Raw genomic sequence first — 16448 nt, 5'->3', positions numbered from 1 at the left:
TTAATCTTGTCAACACCGTCTGTTGATGCATCATGAAAGCTACCCGAGAATTTGTCATTTTGTTTGAAATGACAGGATAAAAAGTACATTGCTATAGCACATTGTAAAATATAATTTCTTTTTTTCAATTGTATTTTATAACTATATATGCCAGTTAAGGGGGAAAAGTAATTGGTAATTGCATTTTCCTTACAAATGACTTCAACTTCCTTTTCTTCCCAGTCATGATGTAGTATATATTTTGATGAATTACAATACACTTTTATAAACTTACTAAAATTCCTAAGTGCTTTGAAAGAAACTTCCACTGTAAATGGCTGGTGGGTGGTGGACAGAGGAAGCAAATTATACCTTTATAAGGAAAAGCTATAACTGTTCAGTCTTGTTCCTTATTAGCTGTGGGGTTAGAGGCAAGGTGTGTTATTTGTCTTTGCTTTTATTTTATGTAAATACCAAACACTCCTTGGAAAAAGCATGTGTTCCACATAAATTGTGCATGTCTCATTACCAGACGTTAGAACATTTCCTCAATTATGCATTTTCATTCTGGTTTCCTTTGTTTATCCATCCCTCGTTCTGAATATTCATGACAAACTTTCACTTGGTCTAGCTCTGTGCATAATCCAAGATAATTAAGAAGGCACTTAATTAAATCAGCCTTTTCCCTGATCATCAAATAACTATTTTATTTTCTATAACGATGTAGATCTAAAAGCATGCTAGAACTTAACTTTTTTAAAAAAAGATTTTTATTGATTTATTTGAGAGGCAGAGTTAGAGAGAGAGAGAGAGAGAGAGAGAGGTCTTCCATTCTGCTGGTACACTCACCAAATGGTCACAACAACCAGAGCTGGGCTGATCTGAAGCCAGGAGCCAGGAGTTTCATCCAGATCTCCAGCACAGGTGCAGGGGCCCAAGAGCTCGAACCATCTTCCACTGACTTCTCAGGCTATAGGCAGAGAGCTGGATCTGAAGAGGAGCAGCCGGATACTGACTGGCACCCATATGGGATGCCAGCACCACAAGTGGAGATTTAGCCTACTGTGCCACAGAGCTAGCCCCCAGAACTTAGTTTTTAAAGCCGTAACTTGAATCAGTTACTTCTGGAAAATAGTTTTCCATAAAACTGGAGAAAAATGCAAGATGAGACAATAGAGTGGAAACTTGATGAAAGTACCCAGATAGTTCAACCAGAGAGCAACTTTTCCAGGAAAAGACATTTGGACATCAGCTTCAACCTCAGTTAACTAGGCTAATTACTTAAGCTCTTCCTGCTTCCACTGGTTCACTACCTAATTGGCCACAACAGGCAGAGCTGTGCTGATCTAAATTTTTTTTTTTTAACTTCCATCCACTGGTTCATTCCCCAGATGGCCCCAATGGCTAGAGCTGAACTGATCTGAAGCCAAGAGCCAGGAGCTTCCCACATGTGTGCAGGGGCCCAAGGAGTTGGGCCATCCTCCAGGAGCCAGGAGCTACCTCCCAGTCTCCCATGCAGGTGCCAGGGTCCAAGGACCTGGGCCATCTTCTACTGTTTACCCAGGCCATAGCAGAGAGCGGATTGGAAGTGGAGCAGCTAGGACTTGAACCAGCACCCATATGGGATGCTGGCACAGCAGGCTGTGACTTTACCTGCTATGCCACAGTGCCGACCCTATCACAAGTTTTTAAAAACATCTGCATTTTTTTTAAAGATTTATTTTATTTGAAAAAGAGTCACAGGAAGAGAGACAGAGACAGTGATCTTCCATCTGCTAATTCACTCCCCACATGGCTGCAACAACTGTGGCTGGGTCAGACCAAAGCCAGGGCCAGAAGCTTCTTCTGGGTCTTCCACATGGGTGAAGATATCCAAGTGCTGTCCTCCACTGCTTTCCCAGACACATTAGCAAAGAGCTGGATCAGAAGTGGAGCAGCAGGGCCCACACTGTGGCATAGCAGATTAGAGCCCTGGCCTGCAGTATGGGCATCCCCTATGGGCACCAGTTCAAGTCCTGGCTGCTCCACTTCCGATCAAGCTCCCTATTGATGCACCTGGGAAGGCAGCAGAGGATGGCCCAGGTGCTTGGGCCCCTGCACCCACATGGGAGACCCAAGGAAGCTCCTGGCTCCTGGCTTCAGATCAGCTCAGCTCCAGCCATTGTGGCCATTTGGGGAGCAAACCAGCAGATGGAAGACCTTTCTCTCTCTCTTTCTCTCTGTCTCTCTCTCTCCCATCCTCCCTTCCTCTCTGTAACTGTCCTTCAAATAAATGAAGTAAATATTAAAAAAAGAAGAAGAAGAAGAAGAAGTGGAGCAGCTGGGACTTGAACCAGCACCCAGATGGGATGCTGGCACTGCAGGTGATGATTTAACCCACTAAGCCACAGCTCCACCTCCAGCATCCTCAGGTGGTATTTTTTAATTAATTAATTTTTAAAGGAATACAAATTACATAAGTACAACTTTAGGAATATAGTGATTCTTCCCACCATACCCACCCTGCCACCCACATTCCCACCCCTCCTTCTCCTCCCTCTCCCCTTCCCAGTCCCATTCTCCATTAAGATTCATTTTCAGTTAACTTTATACACAGACCAACTCTATACTAAGTAAAGATTTCAACAATTTGTGCACATACAAACACACAAATAAAACCTGTTTGGGAACAAGTTTTTCAGTTAACTCTCCTAATACAACTCATTGAGTTGTATCCCCGTCCTCCATGGGGAATTAGTACACAGTGACTCTTGTTGTTAATTTAACAGTTAACACTCTTATGTATGATGTCAGTGACCACCCAAGGCTCTTGACATGAGCTGCCTAGGCTGTGGAAGCCTTTTGAATCCACAGTGTTTAGACAAGCCCACAAACAAAGAAAGTCTCTCTTCCCTTTAAAGAAAAGTACAACCTTCTTTGATGGGCACTTCTTTCCCCTGGGGTCTCACTCACAGAGGTTCTTCATGTAGGATGCTTTTTGGCGTAGTGTCTTGGCTTTCCATGTCTGCAATGCTCTCATGGGCTTTTCAGACAAACTAGGAAGCCTTACGGGTTGCTTCTGAGGTCAGAGTGTTACTTAAAGTGATTGTCATTCTGTGAGTCTGCTCTGTGGACTGCTTCCCATGTTGCAACATTCTCTCCTTTTTAATTATGTCTGTTATTGTTACCAGAGACTTGATCCTATTTATATGATCACTTTAACACTTAATCCTATCTGTATGTTCACTTTAACACTTAATATGATCACTTTAACACTTAAGATGGCATTTTTACCACCCAGCTTCATGGGATTTGGGGTCCCATGGCAATCTTTTAGACTGTACCCTTAGAATTAATTCATCTGTAGGAATGTATGCAGAACTATACAGCTTTACAGTTACAACCTTCTTGCTCCCTCTCTTACTCCCATTCTTATTTTTTACTGAGATCCATCCTCAGTTGACTTCATATACATATGATTAACTCTATGTTAAGTAGAGTTCAACAAATAGTATGAAGAAAAAAACAAATAAACAAAAAAACGAAACTGTTCCTCAGCAGTCAAGACAAGGGCAGCTCAAGTCATCCCTTCTCAAAGTGTCGTTTTCACTTCTACGGATTTCGTTTTAGATGCTCTATTAGTGATCACAGAACAGGGAGAACATATGGTATTTGTCCCTTTGGGACTGGCTTATTTCACTGTGTATGATGTTTTCCAGATTCATCCATTTTGTTGCAAATGACCGGATTTCAGGTTTTTTTTAAACACTATGTAGTATTCCACAGTGTACATATTCTATAATTTATTTAGTCCTCTGTTAACAGGCATTTAGGTTGACTCCATGTCTTAGCTATTATGAATTGAGCTACAATAAACATGGGGGTGCAGATAACTCTTTCATTTGCTGATTTCATTTCCCTTGGGTAAATTTCTAGGAGTGCGATGGCTGGGTCATATGGTAGGTCTGTATTCAGATTTCTGAAGTATATCCATACTGTCTTCCATTGTGACTTTACCAGTTTACATTCCCACCAACAGCAGATTAGGGTAGATTTTTCCCCACATCCTCGCCAGCATTTATTGTTTGTTGATTTCTGTATGAAAGCTGTTCTAACTGGGGTGAGGTGGAACCTCATTGTGGTTTTGATTTGCACTTCCCTCAGGTGGTGTTTAATGTACTGTTATCTTATGACACTGAAAATCTTTTTCTGAAACAAATTAAAACTATCATCTCCTAGAGCTAATACTAAATCTTTTTAATCCATCATTATTTAAAAATGAGTGGGTTGATAGATTTGAATAAAGCAGCCGACTTTGTCATTATCCTGTGATTAAAATCTGTGCCCACCTTGGAGGTGCAAACTACTCCTATCTGAGTGTCACGTTGTTCAATCCTAGGTCTTGAGTAGCTTCATCAAGCCCAGTCTGGCATTTCAGCCACCTCCTTCAGGCATCAAGAATGCTTATTCAAGTTTTATTGTCCTAGGTGTATTTTTAAAATTACTGTTTGTTATTTATGCTTGGTTCTGAGTTGAATTTGGCACTGAACCCTAAACAACCTGTTCCACCTAAGACAGGAGGAAATGAATGTTGCCTTCCATGATTGCTGGCTGAGTATTTAGAACACTTTTGGAAAACCAAAAAAATTAGGGAAACAGTGCTAAAGGATTTTTAAACATAAATTTTTCTCCTCCATCACCTTCTAGTTTCTTAATGTACGACAGATGCCGACATGTCTGGTTACTTTTGCGTACCCTGAAAGGAACAAGATTTGTAGGCTGTAGAGCCTTGCTGTACCTCCCAGGCTTACTCCTGTCTGCAGACTGCAAATGTGGCAGGAGCTGATGTTGTCTTCAGACTAGCAGACAAGCCCTTCTTGTGCAGTACAGTTTTGCTCCTGGGCCAGTTCAAGTGAGGATCCCCTTTTGTTGTGCGCAGCCACAAGCTGCCTGTGCTGCTTTTTCTTGGTTAATCGCGGACAAGGCCCAACTGTTTGATATGTATCGGCCCAGAGTTTAACAAAAGCCCAGACCTAAGACTTAAATAACAAGAGGAAGGAGGATGCCTCCTTATCAGCCAGTGTCTTGTCAAGCACCTACCTGGGGCTTGCAGTGAACTCTGATTCTGCCTACCTCGTACTAGATTGTCTGGCACCACCTGGGGCCTTGCTGAACAATTTACAGTAGACGATATTAGGAAGCCTGCATTTGTTGATGAACAGAAAGATGCACCCACAGTGTTTTCAGAAAAACATGTTAAGCACTACTCAGTATGCTGGTTACACCTTTAGCAGTGGTTCCATGTACCTGGCTTCAGTATCAGCTGTAGCTACAGATTCCTGCTTCCTACTGTTGCAGAGTTGATGGCTCAAGTAATTGGGTTCCTGCCACCCACGTGGGAGACCTGGATCGAGTTCCCAGCTTCAGTCCCACCAGGCCCGTATTATTGCAGGCATTTGGGAACAAGCAAGCAGATGGAACCATACACGCTCGCTGGCTCTGTGTGTGTGTGTGTGTGCGCGCGTACCTCTCAAATAAATAAAAGGACTATTGGTTCCATAGTCACCAGGTGTTTTTTTTTTTTTAAAGATTTATTGTATTTATTTGAAAGGCAGAGTAACAGAGAGAGAGGGAGAGACAGAGCAGAATCTTCCACAGACTGGTTCACTCCCTGAGTGTCCACAACAGCCAGGGCTGGACCAGACAGAAGCCAGGAGTCAGGAGCCTCCTCTGGGTCTCTCAAGTGGGTGCAGGGGCCCAGGGGCTTGGGCTGTCTTCCACTGCTCTCCCAGGTACATAAACAGGGAGCTGGATCACAAGTAGAGCAGCCAGGACTCAAAGTGGCACCCATAGGGGATTATGTATCGAGTAGAAATAGCTTCTTATCAAGTAGAAATAGCTCATTAGAACAGAAATGCTGGGCCGGCGCCGTGGCTTAACAGGCTAATCCTCCGCCTTGCGGCGCTGGCTCCCCGGGTTCTAGTCCCGGTTGGGGCGCTGGATTCTGTGCCAGCTGCTCCTCTTCCAGGCCAGCTCTCTGCTATGGCCCGGGAAGGCAGTGAAGGATGGTCCAAGTCCTTGGGCCCTGCACCCACATGGGAGACCAGGATAAGCACCTGGCTCCTGGCTTCGGATCAGCACGATGTGCTGGCCACAGCAGCAATTGGAGGGTGAACCAAGGGCAAAGGAAGACCTTTCTGTCTCTCTCTCTCACTATCTACTCTGCCTGTCAAAAAAAAAAAAAAAAAAAAAAAGAACAGAAATGCTGCCTCTTAGGATTGCTTGTGGAGTTGGTGCTCTGTCTTGGAAAGATGCGCTCCCACCCTACTGTTGTCTGTGTTACGTCCTGGTAAGTCACTATAGCCTTTAACTATCAACATTTCATATCAGTTCATCCCTTTCCTGGGACGCTCGGTGTCGTAGCAGCCTTCTTTCCAGTGTTGGGAAACAGTATACTGATGGCGCACCTGCACGTAGCCTCTACAAACCACTTACTTGGAGAGCCAGTGAGAAACCCTGATAGAACCAGTGAATCCTGGTTTAAATGCTAGTCACAGGTCAGGATTCTGAATTCAGTTCCAGGTGAACTCTGATTTCAGGCATTTTTGAGAATTGCTTAGCGCGCACACACACACACACACACCAAAATGCAGCTGTTCCTGTTGTTTGCTTTACACACTGTTTGACTCACCATATGCAACTGAGGTTTAGGTCCACTGTCACTGGAGTATTAAAGTCGGCAGAGACGTACCCTTCTTCCTTTTAGTGCCAGCGAGGTCCAGGGTGTTTTCTCTTTCTCATTGTGACGCTGAGGAGTGTGTGAAATGAGTGGCATGGACTGAGTCGTGAGTCTCTCCTGATTTTCTTTCAGGTACAACCTGAATCCTAAAATGTGAGGCTCTGATGCCATTTTGGGGACATAAAGAGGCTCAGCCTCTGTTCCAGCACCCCTCTTCCTAGTCCTACGGCCAGAAAAATTCTCCTAAAATCAAACAGCGGGTTACTGTGCTCCCATTGGGTGCAGTGGAAACGAAGAACTCCAAGACAGCCTTGCCTTCGTGTGGAGAGTAGTTCATCTCCTGTTCTCCTCTCTTCTCCTTAGGCCTGGCTCCTTGCCCTCAGCCCCTGGTCCAGGGACCAGTCTTTACTTTTGTTTTCGTTTTGTCTAGAAGTCAGTGAGAGAAACAGAGACAGCCAGAGACCTTCCATCTGCTTGTTCTCTTTCCAAATTCCTACAACAGTTGGGCTGGGCCAGGAGCCTTTATAGAGAGCAGGAACCCACAGACAAGCCATCACCTGCTGCTCCCTGGGTGCACATTAGCAGAAAGCCAGGGTTGGAAATGGAGCTGGGACTCTGACTCAGAGCTCCGTCGGGGGATGCAGGCCTCCCTCGTGGCGTTTTAACCTCGCTGCCCAGTGTCCACCCCTCAGGGACCTAGTTTTTCAGTATGCACCGCTATATAGTTGCCGTTTCCTTCACATACCTACATATTTGTCCAGATCTAGTAGATTGTACCATGAGAAATATACCCAGCATTTAACTGAATTTAAACCATAGGCACTAAATTAAACATTTCCAATGTAGTCTATAGGTAACTCAGATAATCAATGTTTATTGAGTAACTACTGCTTGTGTGCTCATTCTCTTTTTCATAACATAATTATTTTGATATATTTCATTTATATTTTCCTTATTATTTCCCATGTTAAACCTCTGTTGATTTACAGATAGGAAACAGTCAGGAGATAATACTGTAAAAGGATCAATTCTGCCCAAAGATAGCTGTGTTAATTCTCTGATTCTCACAAACTCAAGTATTAGCTATAGAAAAAGCACTTTAAGATGATACATCATTTTCTACATTTATTGGTTATTTTCAGAGTGGTACAGAACAAATTACCTTGTGTCTAATGACCTTTATTCATGGGTGTGGCGTTATAAAATAATCTACCCTTATCACTCACATCCTGAAAAGTTGAGTCAGGTGGGAACTATTTCTGATATGCAGGAGCAAATACTGAAGCAGTGGGTTCCATGCGCTTTCTGTCAGCAAAAGTATCAACTGCCAGAAACCCCTGATAAGTCCCATTTGAAGCAAGTAGAGTCTGGATAATGCCACGCTACAAGACAACAGCCAGTACGTGTGAACTGGCAGTACTGCCAAACCCAATTACCATTCGGACTCAAAATAAACACCCTGAAGTTAATCAAAGCGAAGTCATCCATCTGCTAGGTATGTAGTGGGCTTAGCCAGTGAGCAGGACAGGCCTTTTGATTTGAGCAATTTTAAACCACTGCCGATTTTCTAAGCCAGAGGTTGAAGAGTTCAAAGGGGAGCGCTGAAGCATATGATAACATTGTCTTGTGTTTGTGGGGGTCATACGTGGTATTTGCTAAACAAATGTCAAGCTGGACGAAGGTTAGATGAGCTTGGTCTATTCTGGGCTGTGCTGATAAGAATAAAGAAGAGCCTTCTGCCCCAGACTTTCCACTTATTTGTCTTCCCCAGGAAAAACTTAAATTCTATAGACCTCATTTTCTCCATGTGCAAAATAAGGAGACCCGAAAAGTGCCTTTGATTTGTTGTCAGGCTTCCCGAGGTTGCATGATGGTGAAAGGACTCAGAGAGTATAGAGGGTGTTAATGTGATCATTTCTTGAGAAAAATTTACAGAAAAAATGGTTTCATTTCCAGCTTATGAACCAATTCATTCTTTTTTTAACTGCAAAGAATCAGTTTTGCAGATTCAGTAAAAATAAGGAAGAGAATCTTAGAAGAGTCAAAGTCACAGAAGGAATTTAGCAACCATTAAATTGTTAGTATATTCTCTTTTAGGCATAGGACTCTTATTGTCTCAACTCTTAGGCTGAATCATGAAATAACCACTTTGTGACTTAAAGACAGTCAAACTGAGGCATAGGGGGTAAAGCTTCTGCCTGCAGCACTGGCATCCTACATGGGCACCAGTTCAAGTCCCAGCTGCTCCGCTTCTGATCCAACTCCCTGCTAACGTATCTGGGAAGGCAGCAGAGGATGGCCCAAGTGCTTGGGCCCTTGCACCCACGTGTGAGAGCCAGAAGAAGCTCCCAGCTCCGGATTGGCCTAGCTCTGGCCGTTGTAGCCAACTGGCGAGTGAACCAGCAGATGGAAGATACCTTTCTCTCTTTCTGTCTGTCTATCTGTCTCTCTCTCTGTAACTCTGCCTTTATAAATGAATCTTTAAAAAATAATAACACAAAGACAGTCAAAAGTGTCAGTTTCACAGAGTTCATCCTACAGGTGTGATGTCCAGGAGAGCAGGGTACAATGTTTGTACTTCCAGGTTTCCTTAGTTTTTGATGTAATTCTGGACATATTTGTTTCTTTGACAGAGATGCACTAAAAGAAGTACTGTGGACCAGAAAGCCTTTACTGGAAACAATACAGTGCAGTTACAGTGTTACTTTAAAAAGTTCATGGAAAATTAAATTGACAGATTGGTGCAAGAAAGTTTGAAATCCATTTATAAGAGGATTTTCATATATTTCATGGAAAATGTATGTTATGTAAAAACTGTACATGAATTTCAAACTTTTTATGGCACTAAATTGTCTTCATTCTTTTTCCATGAACTTTTTAAAATCCTCTCATGTATTATTTAGAGATTAAGAAAATAAGGCCCCAAAAGGTGTCAGAGTTGTACTTTTTATTTTTTTTAAGATTGTATTTATTTGTTTGAGAGTTGGAGTTACAGATAGAGAGAGGGAGACACAGAGGGAAAGGTATTCCATCCTCTGGTTCACTTTGTAAATGGCCACAATGGCCAGAGCTGGGCCAATTGAAAGCCAAGAGCTCCCTCCAGGTCTCCCACGCAGTTGCAGGGGTCCAAGTACTTGGGCCATCTTGTGTGGCTTTGCTAGGCCATAGCAGAGAGCTGGATCAGAAGAGGAGCAGCCAGGGCATGACTCGGTGCCCACATGGGATGGCGGCGCAGCAGGCGGAGGCTTAGCCCACTACACCACTCGCCGGCCCTGTACTTCCTCCTGCTGTTCAGAATGACACCAAGACATGATAAAGAAAAATCTACAACATATTTGGGTTATTCTATCAATAAAAAACTAGTATGATACATTTTATAGGAAAAATTCTTAGCAATTAACATTGGCAAAAGAGAATAGACGTGGTTCTCAAATTCTGAAAACTGCACGTATACTCTCACTATTCTTGTTGACAGAAGCGTTGATGTTTTGGGAGAAAGACATGTTTAAATGATTAATGTTAAAAAGGAAAATATAATCCAAGGAAGATAGTAACAATAATACCAGAATATATACATGTATACATATATATATGTATATACATATATATACATACATGTAATCCCAGAATACATCACATTGCTTATTTGGTAAGCTTCATTTCTGTATAAGGAAGTGTTGTCCACTTGCAAACTTAGTTACCGTTTATAGAAGATGTCATGGGTTAGCAAAATTAGAAATAGACTAAGTGCAAAGATATTTATAGGTTATCACTCTTTTATTTTTAAGGCAAAGACTTTATTCTTTTTTACTTACTTGATCAGAGAGAGAAAGAGAGAGACAGAGACAGAGACAGAGACAGAACCAGACAGAGAGCTTTGATGCACTTGCTCACTCCCCAGTGCCCACAGCCTGGCCAGAACTGGTAGCCAGGAACTCACCAGCACTCCATGATATGGAATTTGGGTATCCCGAGTGGCATCTTAACTGCTAGACCAAATACCCACTCCATAGGTCATGCTTTTGGCTTAAGTCTTACACTAGAAAATTGCATTTTCTCTGACAGCTTTTTGCCATTTTAATTATAGAATAATTTTAGAGCATCTGGCTTAATATTTGTCAATAACAGTTTATACTAAAACTACAAACCCCCAGAATGATACAATCCAACACACTGTTTTTTTAAAGAGGAACCAAAGCCCAGGATAACTTTAAGTGTTTTAGTAGTATTAAGACATGAAGTTGGGGCCGGCGCCATAGCACAGTAGGTTAATCCTCCACCTGTGGTGCCAGCATCCCATATGGGCACTGGTTCTAGTCCCAGCTGTTCCACTCCCAATCTAGCTCTCTGCCATGGCCTGGGAAAGCAGTAGAAGATGGCCCAACTCCTTGGGCCCCTGCACCTGTGTGGGAAACCAAGAAGTGCCTGGCTCCTGGCTTCAGATTGGCACAGCTCCAGCCATTGTAGCCATTTGGGGAGTGAACCAACGGAAGGAAGACCTTTCTCTCTGTCTCTCCCTCTCACTGTCTGTAACTCTACCTCTCAAATAAAATAAATAAGATCTTAAAAAAAAAAAAAAAAGAAAAAGACATGAAGTGACCTGGCTTTGGCCTGAAAGTCCTGGCTGTTGCAGCCACTTAAGAAGTGAACCAGCAGATGGAAGATCTCTCTCTGTCTCCGTCTCTCTCTGTCTCTCCCTCTTTCTCTCTAACTCTGATGTTCAATAAGAAAATCTTTAAAAAAGACATGGAAAAAATTGGGACTTGGACATCCAGTGCATTGCTATTCTTATTGTGCCATTAGTTCTTCTTTCAGTGCAAAACATTTGCCTTCTCTCTGTTCAGCCCTCAAAAGTGAAGTGGAGAACTGTGCTCTGTCCTTGGTACTTGGGGTGAAGCAGCTAGAAAGAAGACTGTTAGCGACATGGCCACATTTTTGTGTTGGTGTGTTTGGAAGTTGTGTCCAGCTTTGACAACTACTAGGGATTCATGATTTATGACCCCAAGATACTGTTACAAATTTGCTGGTTTCTGAACATCAGAAGGAGGCTTCAAGTAAAGCTTTGCAGCAAAGGTCTGTGGGATATAGGACATCAGACGTGGCTTTTATTTTTTTATTTATTTATTTATTTTTTTTTTTGTAGGAACATGAGCTCAGCTGGCCCTGATGGGAGGAAGGTGATGAGAAGGTGTGATGGACTGATTGACTCCTTGGTCCACTACGTCAGAGGAACCATTGCGGATTACCAGCCAGATGACAAGGTAATTCAAGGCTAAACATCTTGCATACTGAATTACTTACTTTGTCTTAGCAAGCTATTTCAGAATGTTCTAAAAGCAGCTGCTTGGGTTTAGATTTATTCATGGACTCATGTGCTGATCCTGAGATTTCACATCTGGGTCCAGGAAACATTAAAATCTTTCAAGCTTCATTTTTCTGTTTTTTTTTTTTTTTTCTTTTTAAACCCATATTTCTGATTTCCTGCATAGCGGTTTGGTATGGAAATTTGAAAGTAGCCCAGATTCTACATATCCAGCAATGAACTTGCATTCATCTCTTCATCTCCTCAAACTTGCCTGCATCCTTGTAGCCCTTCTTCCTGGTCACCTTCCACCAAAAGAAGGTGGAAATCTGAGCACCTGCCCCACCTCACTCCTCACCTGCACTGGCAGCGGATCACGCATAGCCTGCCTTGGAAAAAGGCTTGGGGTTCTGCTGCCCTCTCTTGTGCTACAACTGCTCTCCTCGTTTGTGCCTCTCCCATACTGATGATTGCAGTAGCCTCCCAAGTGGTCCCTGTAAACAGTAGCTCCACCATTCTCCAACTCTGCATGGCTGCTAGGAAGTTATGTGTCCGAAATATAATTAGCAATTCAGCCTGCACTCCTTAGCATTGTCCTCCTGACCATTCATCAAAGCCTTAGCCCTTCAACCATCATCTTTCACTTCCCCCAGGTGCCCCGCAGTCAGAGCGATGTGCTTGCATGCAGTAAATCTCATAAAAGCTAGATAAAGCCTGACAAGTCCTACGACACTGCATCTGCAGAGAGACTCTGTTTGTGTGTGCTCAGTATTCACTTCCTGTTTTCTCAGGCCACAGAGAACTGTGTGTGCATTCTGCATAACCTCTCCTACCAGCTGGAGGCAGAGCTCCCAGAGAGATATTCCCAGAATATCTATACTCAAAACCGGAATATCCAGACGGACAACAACAAAAGCATCGGGTGTTTTGGCAGCCGAAGCAGGAAAGTAAAAGAGGTATGTCGGGAGGGTTTCGAAAGAATGAGACGGAGCGGGACAGAGACAGAAAAGTGTGTGTGTGTGTGCGCGCGCGTGCTTGGTATACAGTCAGGCACTATTTTCAGTTCTTTTAGTATTTACTTCAACCCTATGAGGTGTGTATTATTAATACCCTCATTTATCCATGAGGAAGTGGGTACTAGAAGCTTAGTTAAGTTTCTCATAGTGATTCAACAGATAACTGGAGGGGCCAGAATCCAGTTTCAGGCAATCTGGCTGCATATTTGCATTGTTGGCTACTAAACCATACTGCTGGATGCCCTTTAGGTTAGAAAAGGAGGTTAATGCAACATGGCCAGTGGCATCTACATTGTTTCAGAGCCCAAAACAGCCTGACAGTTGACTCTGAGCATTCTAAAAACAAGCTTTGGACACGCTGACAGCAAACCCCATAGGAAAGAATGCACAGTTGGAATTTGAAAGAATGCGACCCGGTTCTCCTCTGAGTATCTTGGTATTATTTACCTTGGAGAAGAGCTGGTAAATTTAGAACTCTGGTGCTATGCTGGACAACCTCACAAGACCGAGGGCCAGGCCTGTTTCCTTATCTTCAGAGTGGTTGTGACTAATTTAGCATTTAGCTTAAAAGCAGCCTGCGAGCCATTCTGGAACCGTCTGTGCTTAGTCCTCTGAATTCTCTCACTCTGTGAGATGAAAAGCTGGGAATAGGATGTAGTTAGGAAGGAAGCCGTCACGGGCTAGAAGTTAAGTAGCTGGACATCGTACATGTTTGCTTTTTGACATTTATGCTTCAAGGGCTTATGCAAACTATCAGTCTCTAGATAGCATTTCTGCTCTCTTGGTTTGGGTGTGGATGGTGGAAGCCCCTTGAAGTGCATTCACTGTGGACTCCGTTGTGTGTGGTCAGCAGTTCCAGGACATGCCAATGCCGGAGGAGAAGAGCAACCCCAAGGGTGTGGAGTGGCTATGGCACTCCATCGTGATAAGGATGTACTTGTCCCTGATTGCCAAGAGTGTCCGAAACTTCACGCAGGAGGCCTCTTTAGGAGCTCTGCAGAATCTCACAGCAGGAAGTGGACCAGTGAGTAGTGTGCCCGTTCTTCTACTTTGTAAGAGAGTAGCACGGTAGACCTACCCACATTAGGTTCAGAGGTGAAGCGTGAGGTGAGAGCAGACGTCTTCTCACTCTGCAGGACAGTTCTACGCAGTTGCCAGAGAGCGTCCCAGCTCTCCAGGACTCTGAGCCTCACCTCCACGACGCTAAGCCACACTGCAGACACAAGACTCACAGACACTGGTGTTGGTCAGCATTCATACACAAAAAAAGGGAATTTCTTGGCTCTTGAAACTGAAAATGTCTGGGGCAGGTTATCTGTCACAACTGGACTTGGGTGCTGTGGGTTTTAGAATTATGCTCCATCTCTGTTTCCTCTGTTGGTTTGGTTCTCAAATGGTCCATCCATATGGTAACAAAGATGGCTAGAAAGTATTGCAGGCTTGTGTTTTGCCAGCCCAACATCCCCACAAGAAAAAAAAAGTCTGTTCTCCCGATTGCACCATTAATAACTCAGAGAGTGTATCTCATTGGCCTGGTCAGGATATCTTGTCCATTTCTGAACCATTGCTTCTGGCTAGCGGGCTGTGATGTCCTCACTGTCCAGATCTGAGCAGTGTACCCACATGGGAACGTCAGGAGCCTGTGTTTGAGCAGGTGGGGGTCACTGCCACTTATACCACATGGACAGAAGAGGTAAAAGAACGGCTCCCTAGTGGAAAATTAGAGGGAATAAATGCTGGGCAGGCAAAAACAACAGATGCCCACTGCAGTGTGGCGTTGGAAAGGACATCTGTGCTTTTGTGTCCTAGAAAGTTAACTACAAAATAAAGAACTAATTCTCTTTCCAGATGCAATCCTTTCAAAGCAGCGGAGTCAAAATATATAAAATAGTGAAAGCTTATTGCCTTCCATGTGTATTTTACACCATGAACATATTTAGGAATTCTATAAATATTTAATTAGTTGAACTACATTTATATTCTCTGCCTTGATTGTAAAATGACTTGAACACGCTCCCCTTAAATAGTTCATTATATGGCCAGCTGCCAAGTGTCGATTGCCATAGAGAAAGGCATGCCCGTAGGGAATGAGAACGTTAGTTATTCTCTACCTCAGAAACCACGTTCTTTGATGCGTGTGTTTACACAGATGATTGTTCCCAGTATAGTAGAAAGTTGTTAAATACTAAAACCAGTATTTCTCTTTTTGTTTTTCTGTAAAATACATTTGTGCACAGAGAAATAGGGAACTACCATGAAGTCTCTAATGACGTAGGGACATTAATTTATCATCTCACTTCCCATTTTTCCTATTCTAGGTTTCCCAAAACCATTTCTTTTATGCTGCCAAACTACAGCCGTCTCTATTCCCAGAGACTTGAACCTGGCTGGAGATTTATGGGAGGAGATCGTTAGCTTCATGGAACAATGCTATGAGGCCCTTTATTCTTTTAAATTATGATATGCTTTTTACTAAAATTTTGACTTACATGTATAACCTTCTGATCATTAATTTTCCTGATGTGTATGCTTATATGGTATGATAGAGATCCTTATTTTTATAATTTCTGAAAGGAATCAGTCATGAGAAAAACGTGAAAAATAAGCCATCAGACATAGTTCCAGGAAATAGTCTGTCCACTGACCATGTTTCCTAGCTGAGAGAGTGCTAAGCACTCGATGACTCTGTGCTTTAAATGGCAGAGAACCTAAACTGAAATAAACAGCTTTCCAAAAAATTCCAGATTATATAATTTAAGTATTCAGTATCACAACATAAATTCTATTTAAATATAACAACCTCATTTTAAGTTTTATAATTCAGATATAATGGCCACTCTACTAATAAGGAAAAGTGATGGATTCACAGTATTTGTCTGGTTAGCAAACTCTGTAAGTCTGGTATAAGTTTCAAGAGGAAGCACTGCAGGGAATCCTGGCAAGGTGGTGGCTGAGTGAGATCATCCTGCATGCATCTCCCTGTGCTGGCACCAGTTGCAGCAGCTCTTTATGTTCCACTGGGGAAGGAGGTGAGAGGCCGTAGTGGCTAGGTTTAGGCTAAAGAGAAGAAAAGATGCTTTGAAAGAGGACCCAGAAAGAGTTGCTTGCATTACCTCTCCTCCAACTCCATGCAGCACTTGAGAGAGTTATCTCCCACCTGGGGAGAGGGCAGAGGCATTAAGTTCCAGAGTCCCAGGCATGCCACGGTGAAACCTGGTGCTGAGGAGAGCCCTGCTGCCCCCAGAGTGGTGCCCAGAGCCTCTGGAACCACACAGCCAGCCTTGGGTGGTTCAGCCTGAAGAGTGCCTAGGAAGCAGGCAAGCATCATCTACCCCTGGCCTGGGGAAGCAGCATTGCCTGAGTGGGTTGGTGTGCAGGGATCCCATGAAGCAAACAGAAAGTGCCCTGAAAAAACTGCTGCTTTGTCATGCTT

The 16448-nt window shown here is 43.3% G+C and overlaps 1 protein-coding gene across 2 annotated transcripts in view; it reads left to right on the top strand.

Moving 5' to 3' along the window:
* Window positions 1-16448, top strand: part of PKP2 (plakophilin 2) — a 94173-nt gene that overhangs the window by 58381 nt on the left and 19344 nt on the right. Inside the window, exons 7-9 of one of the 2 annotated variants that reach the window (XM_062195059.1) lie at window positions 11841-11958; window positions 12791-12955; window positions 13869-14039. In XM_062195059.1, coding sequence (XP_062051043.1) covers window positions 11841-11958; window positions 12791-12955; window positions 13869-14039 — 454 coding nt within the window. Of the gene's footprint in view, window positions 1-11840; window positions 11959-12790; window positions 12956-13865; window positions 14040-16448 lie in introns of both variants that reach the window. The other variant, XM_062195058.1, reaches the window with a different exon arrangement.

This window comes from Lepus europaeus, chromosome 6 (assembly GCF_033115175.1).
Source record: "Lepus europaeus isolate LE1 chromosome 6, mLepTim1.pri, whole genome shotgun sequence".
Taxonomy (NCBI): domain Eukaryota; kingdom Metazoa; phylum Chordata; class Mammalia; order Lagomorpha; family Leporidae; genus Lepus; species Lepus europaeus.
This window is presented reverse-complemented; position numbering and strand designations above follow the sequence as displayed.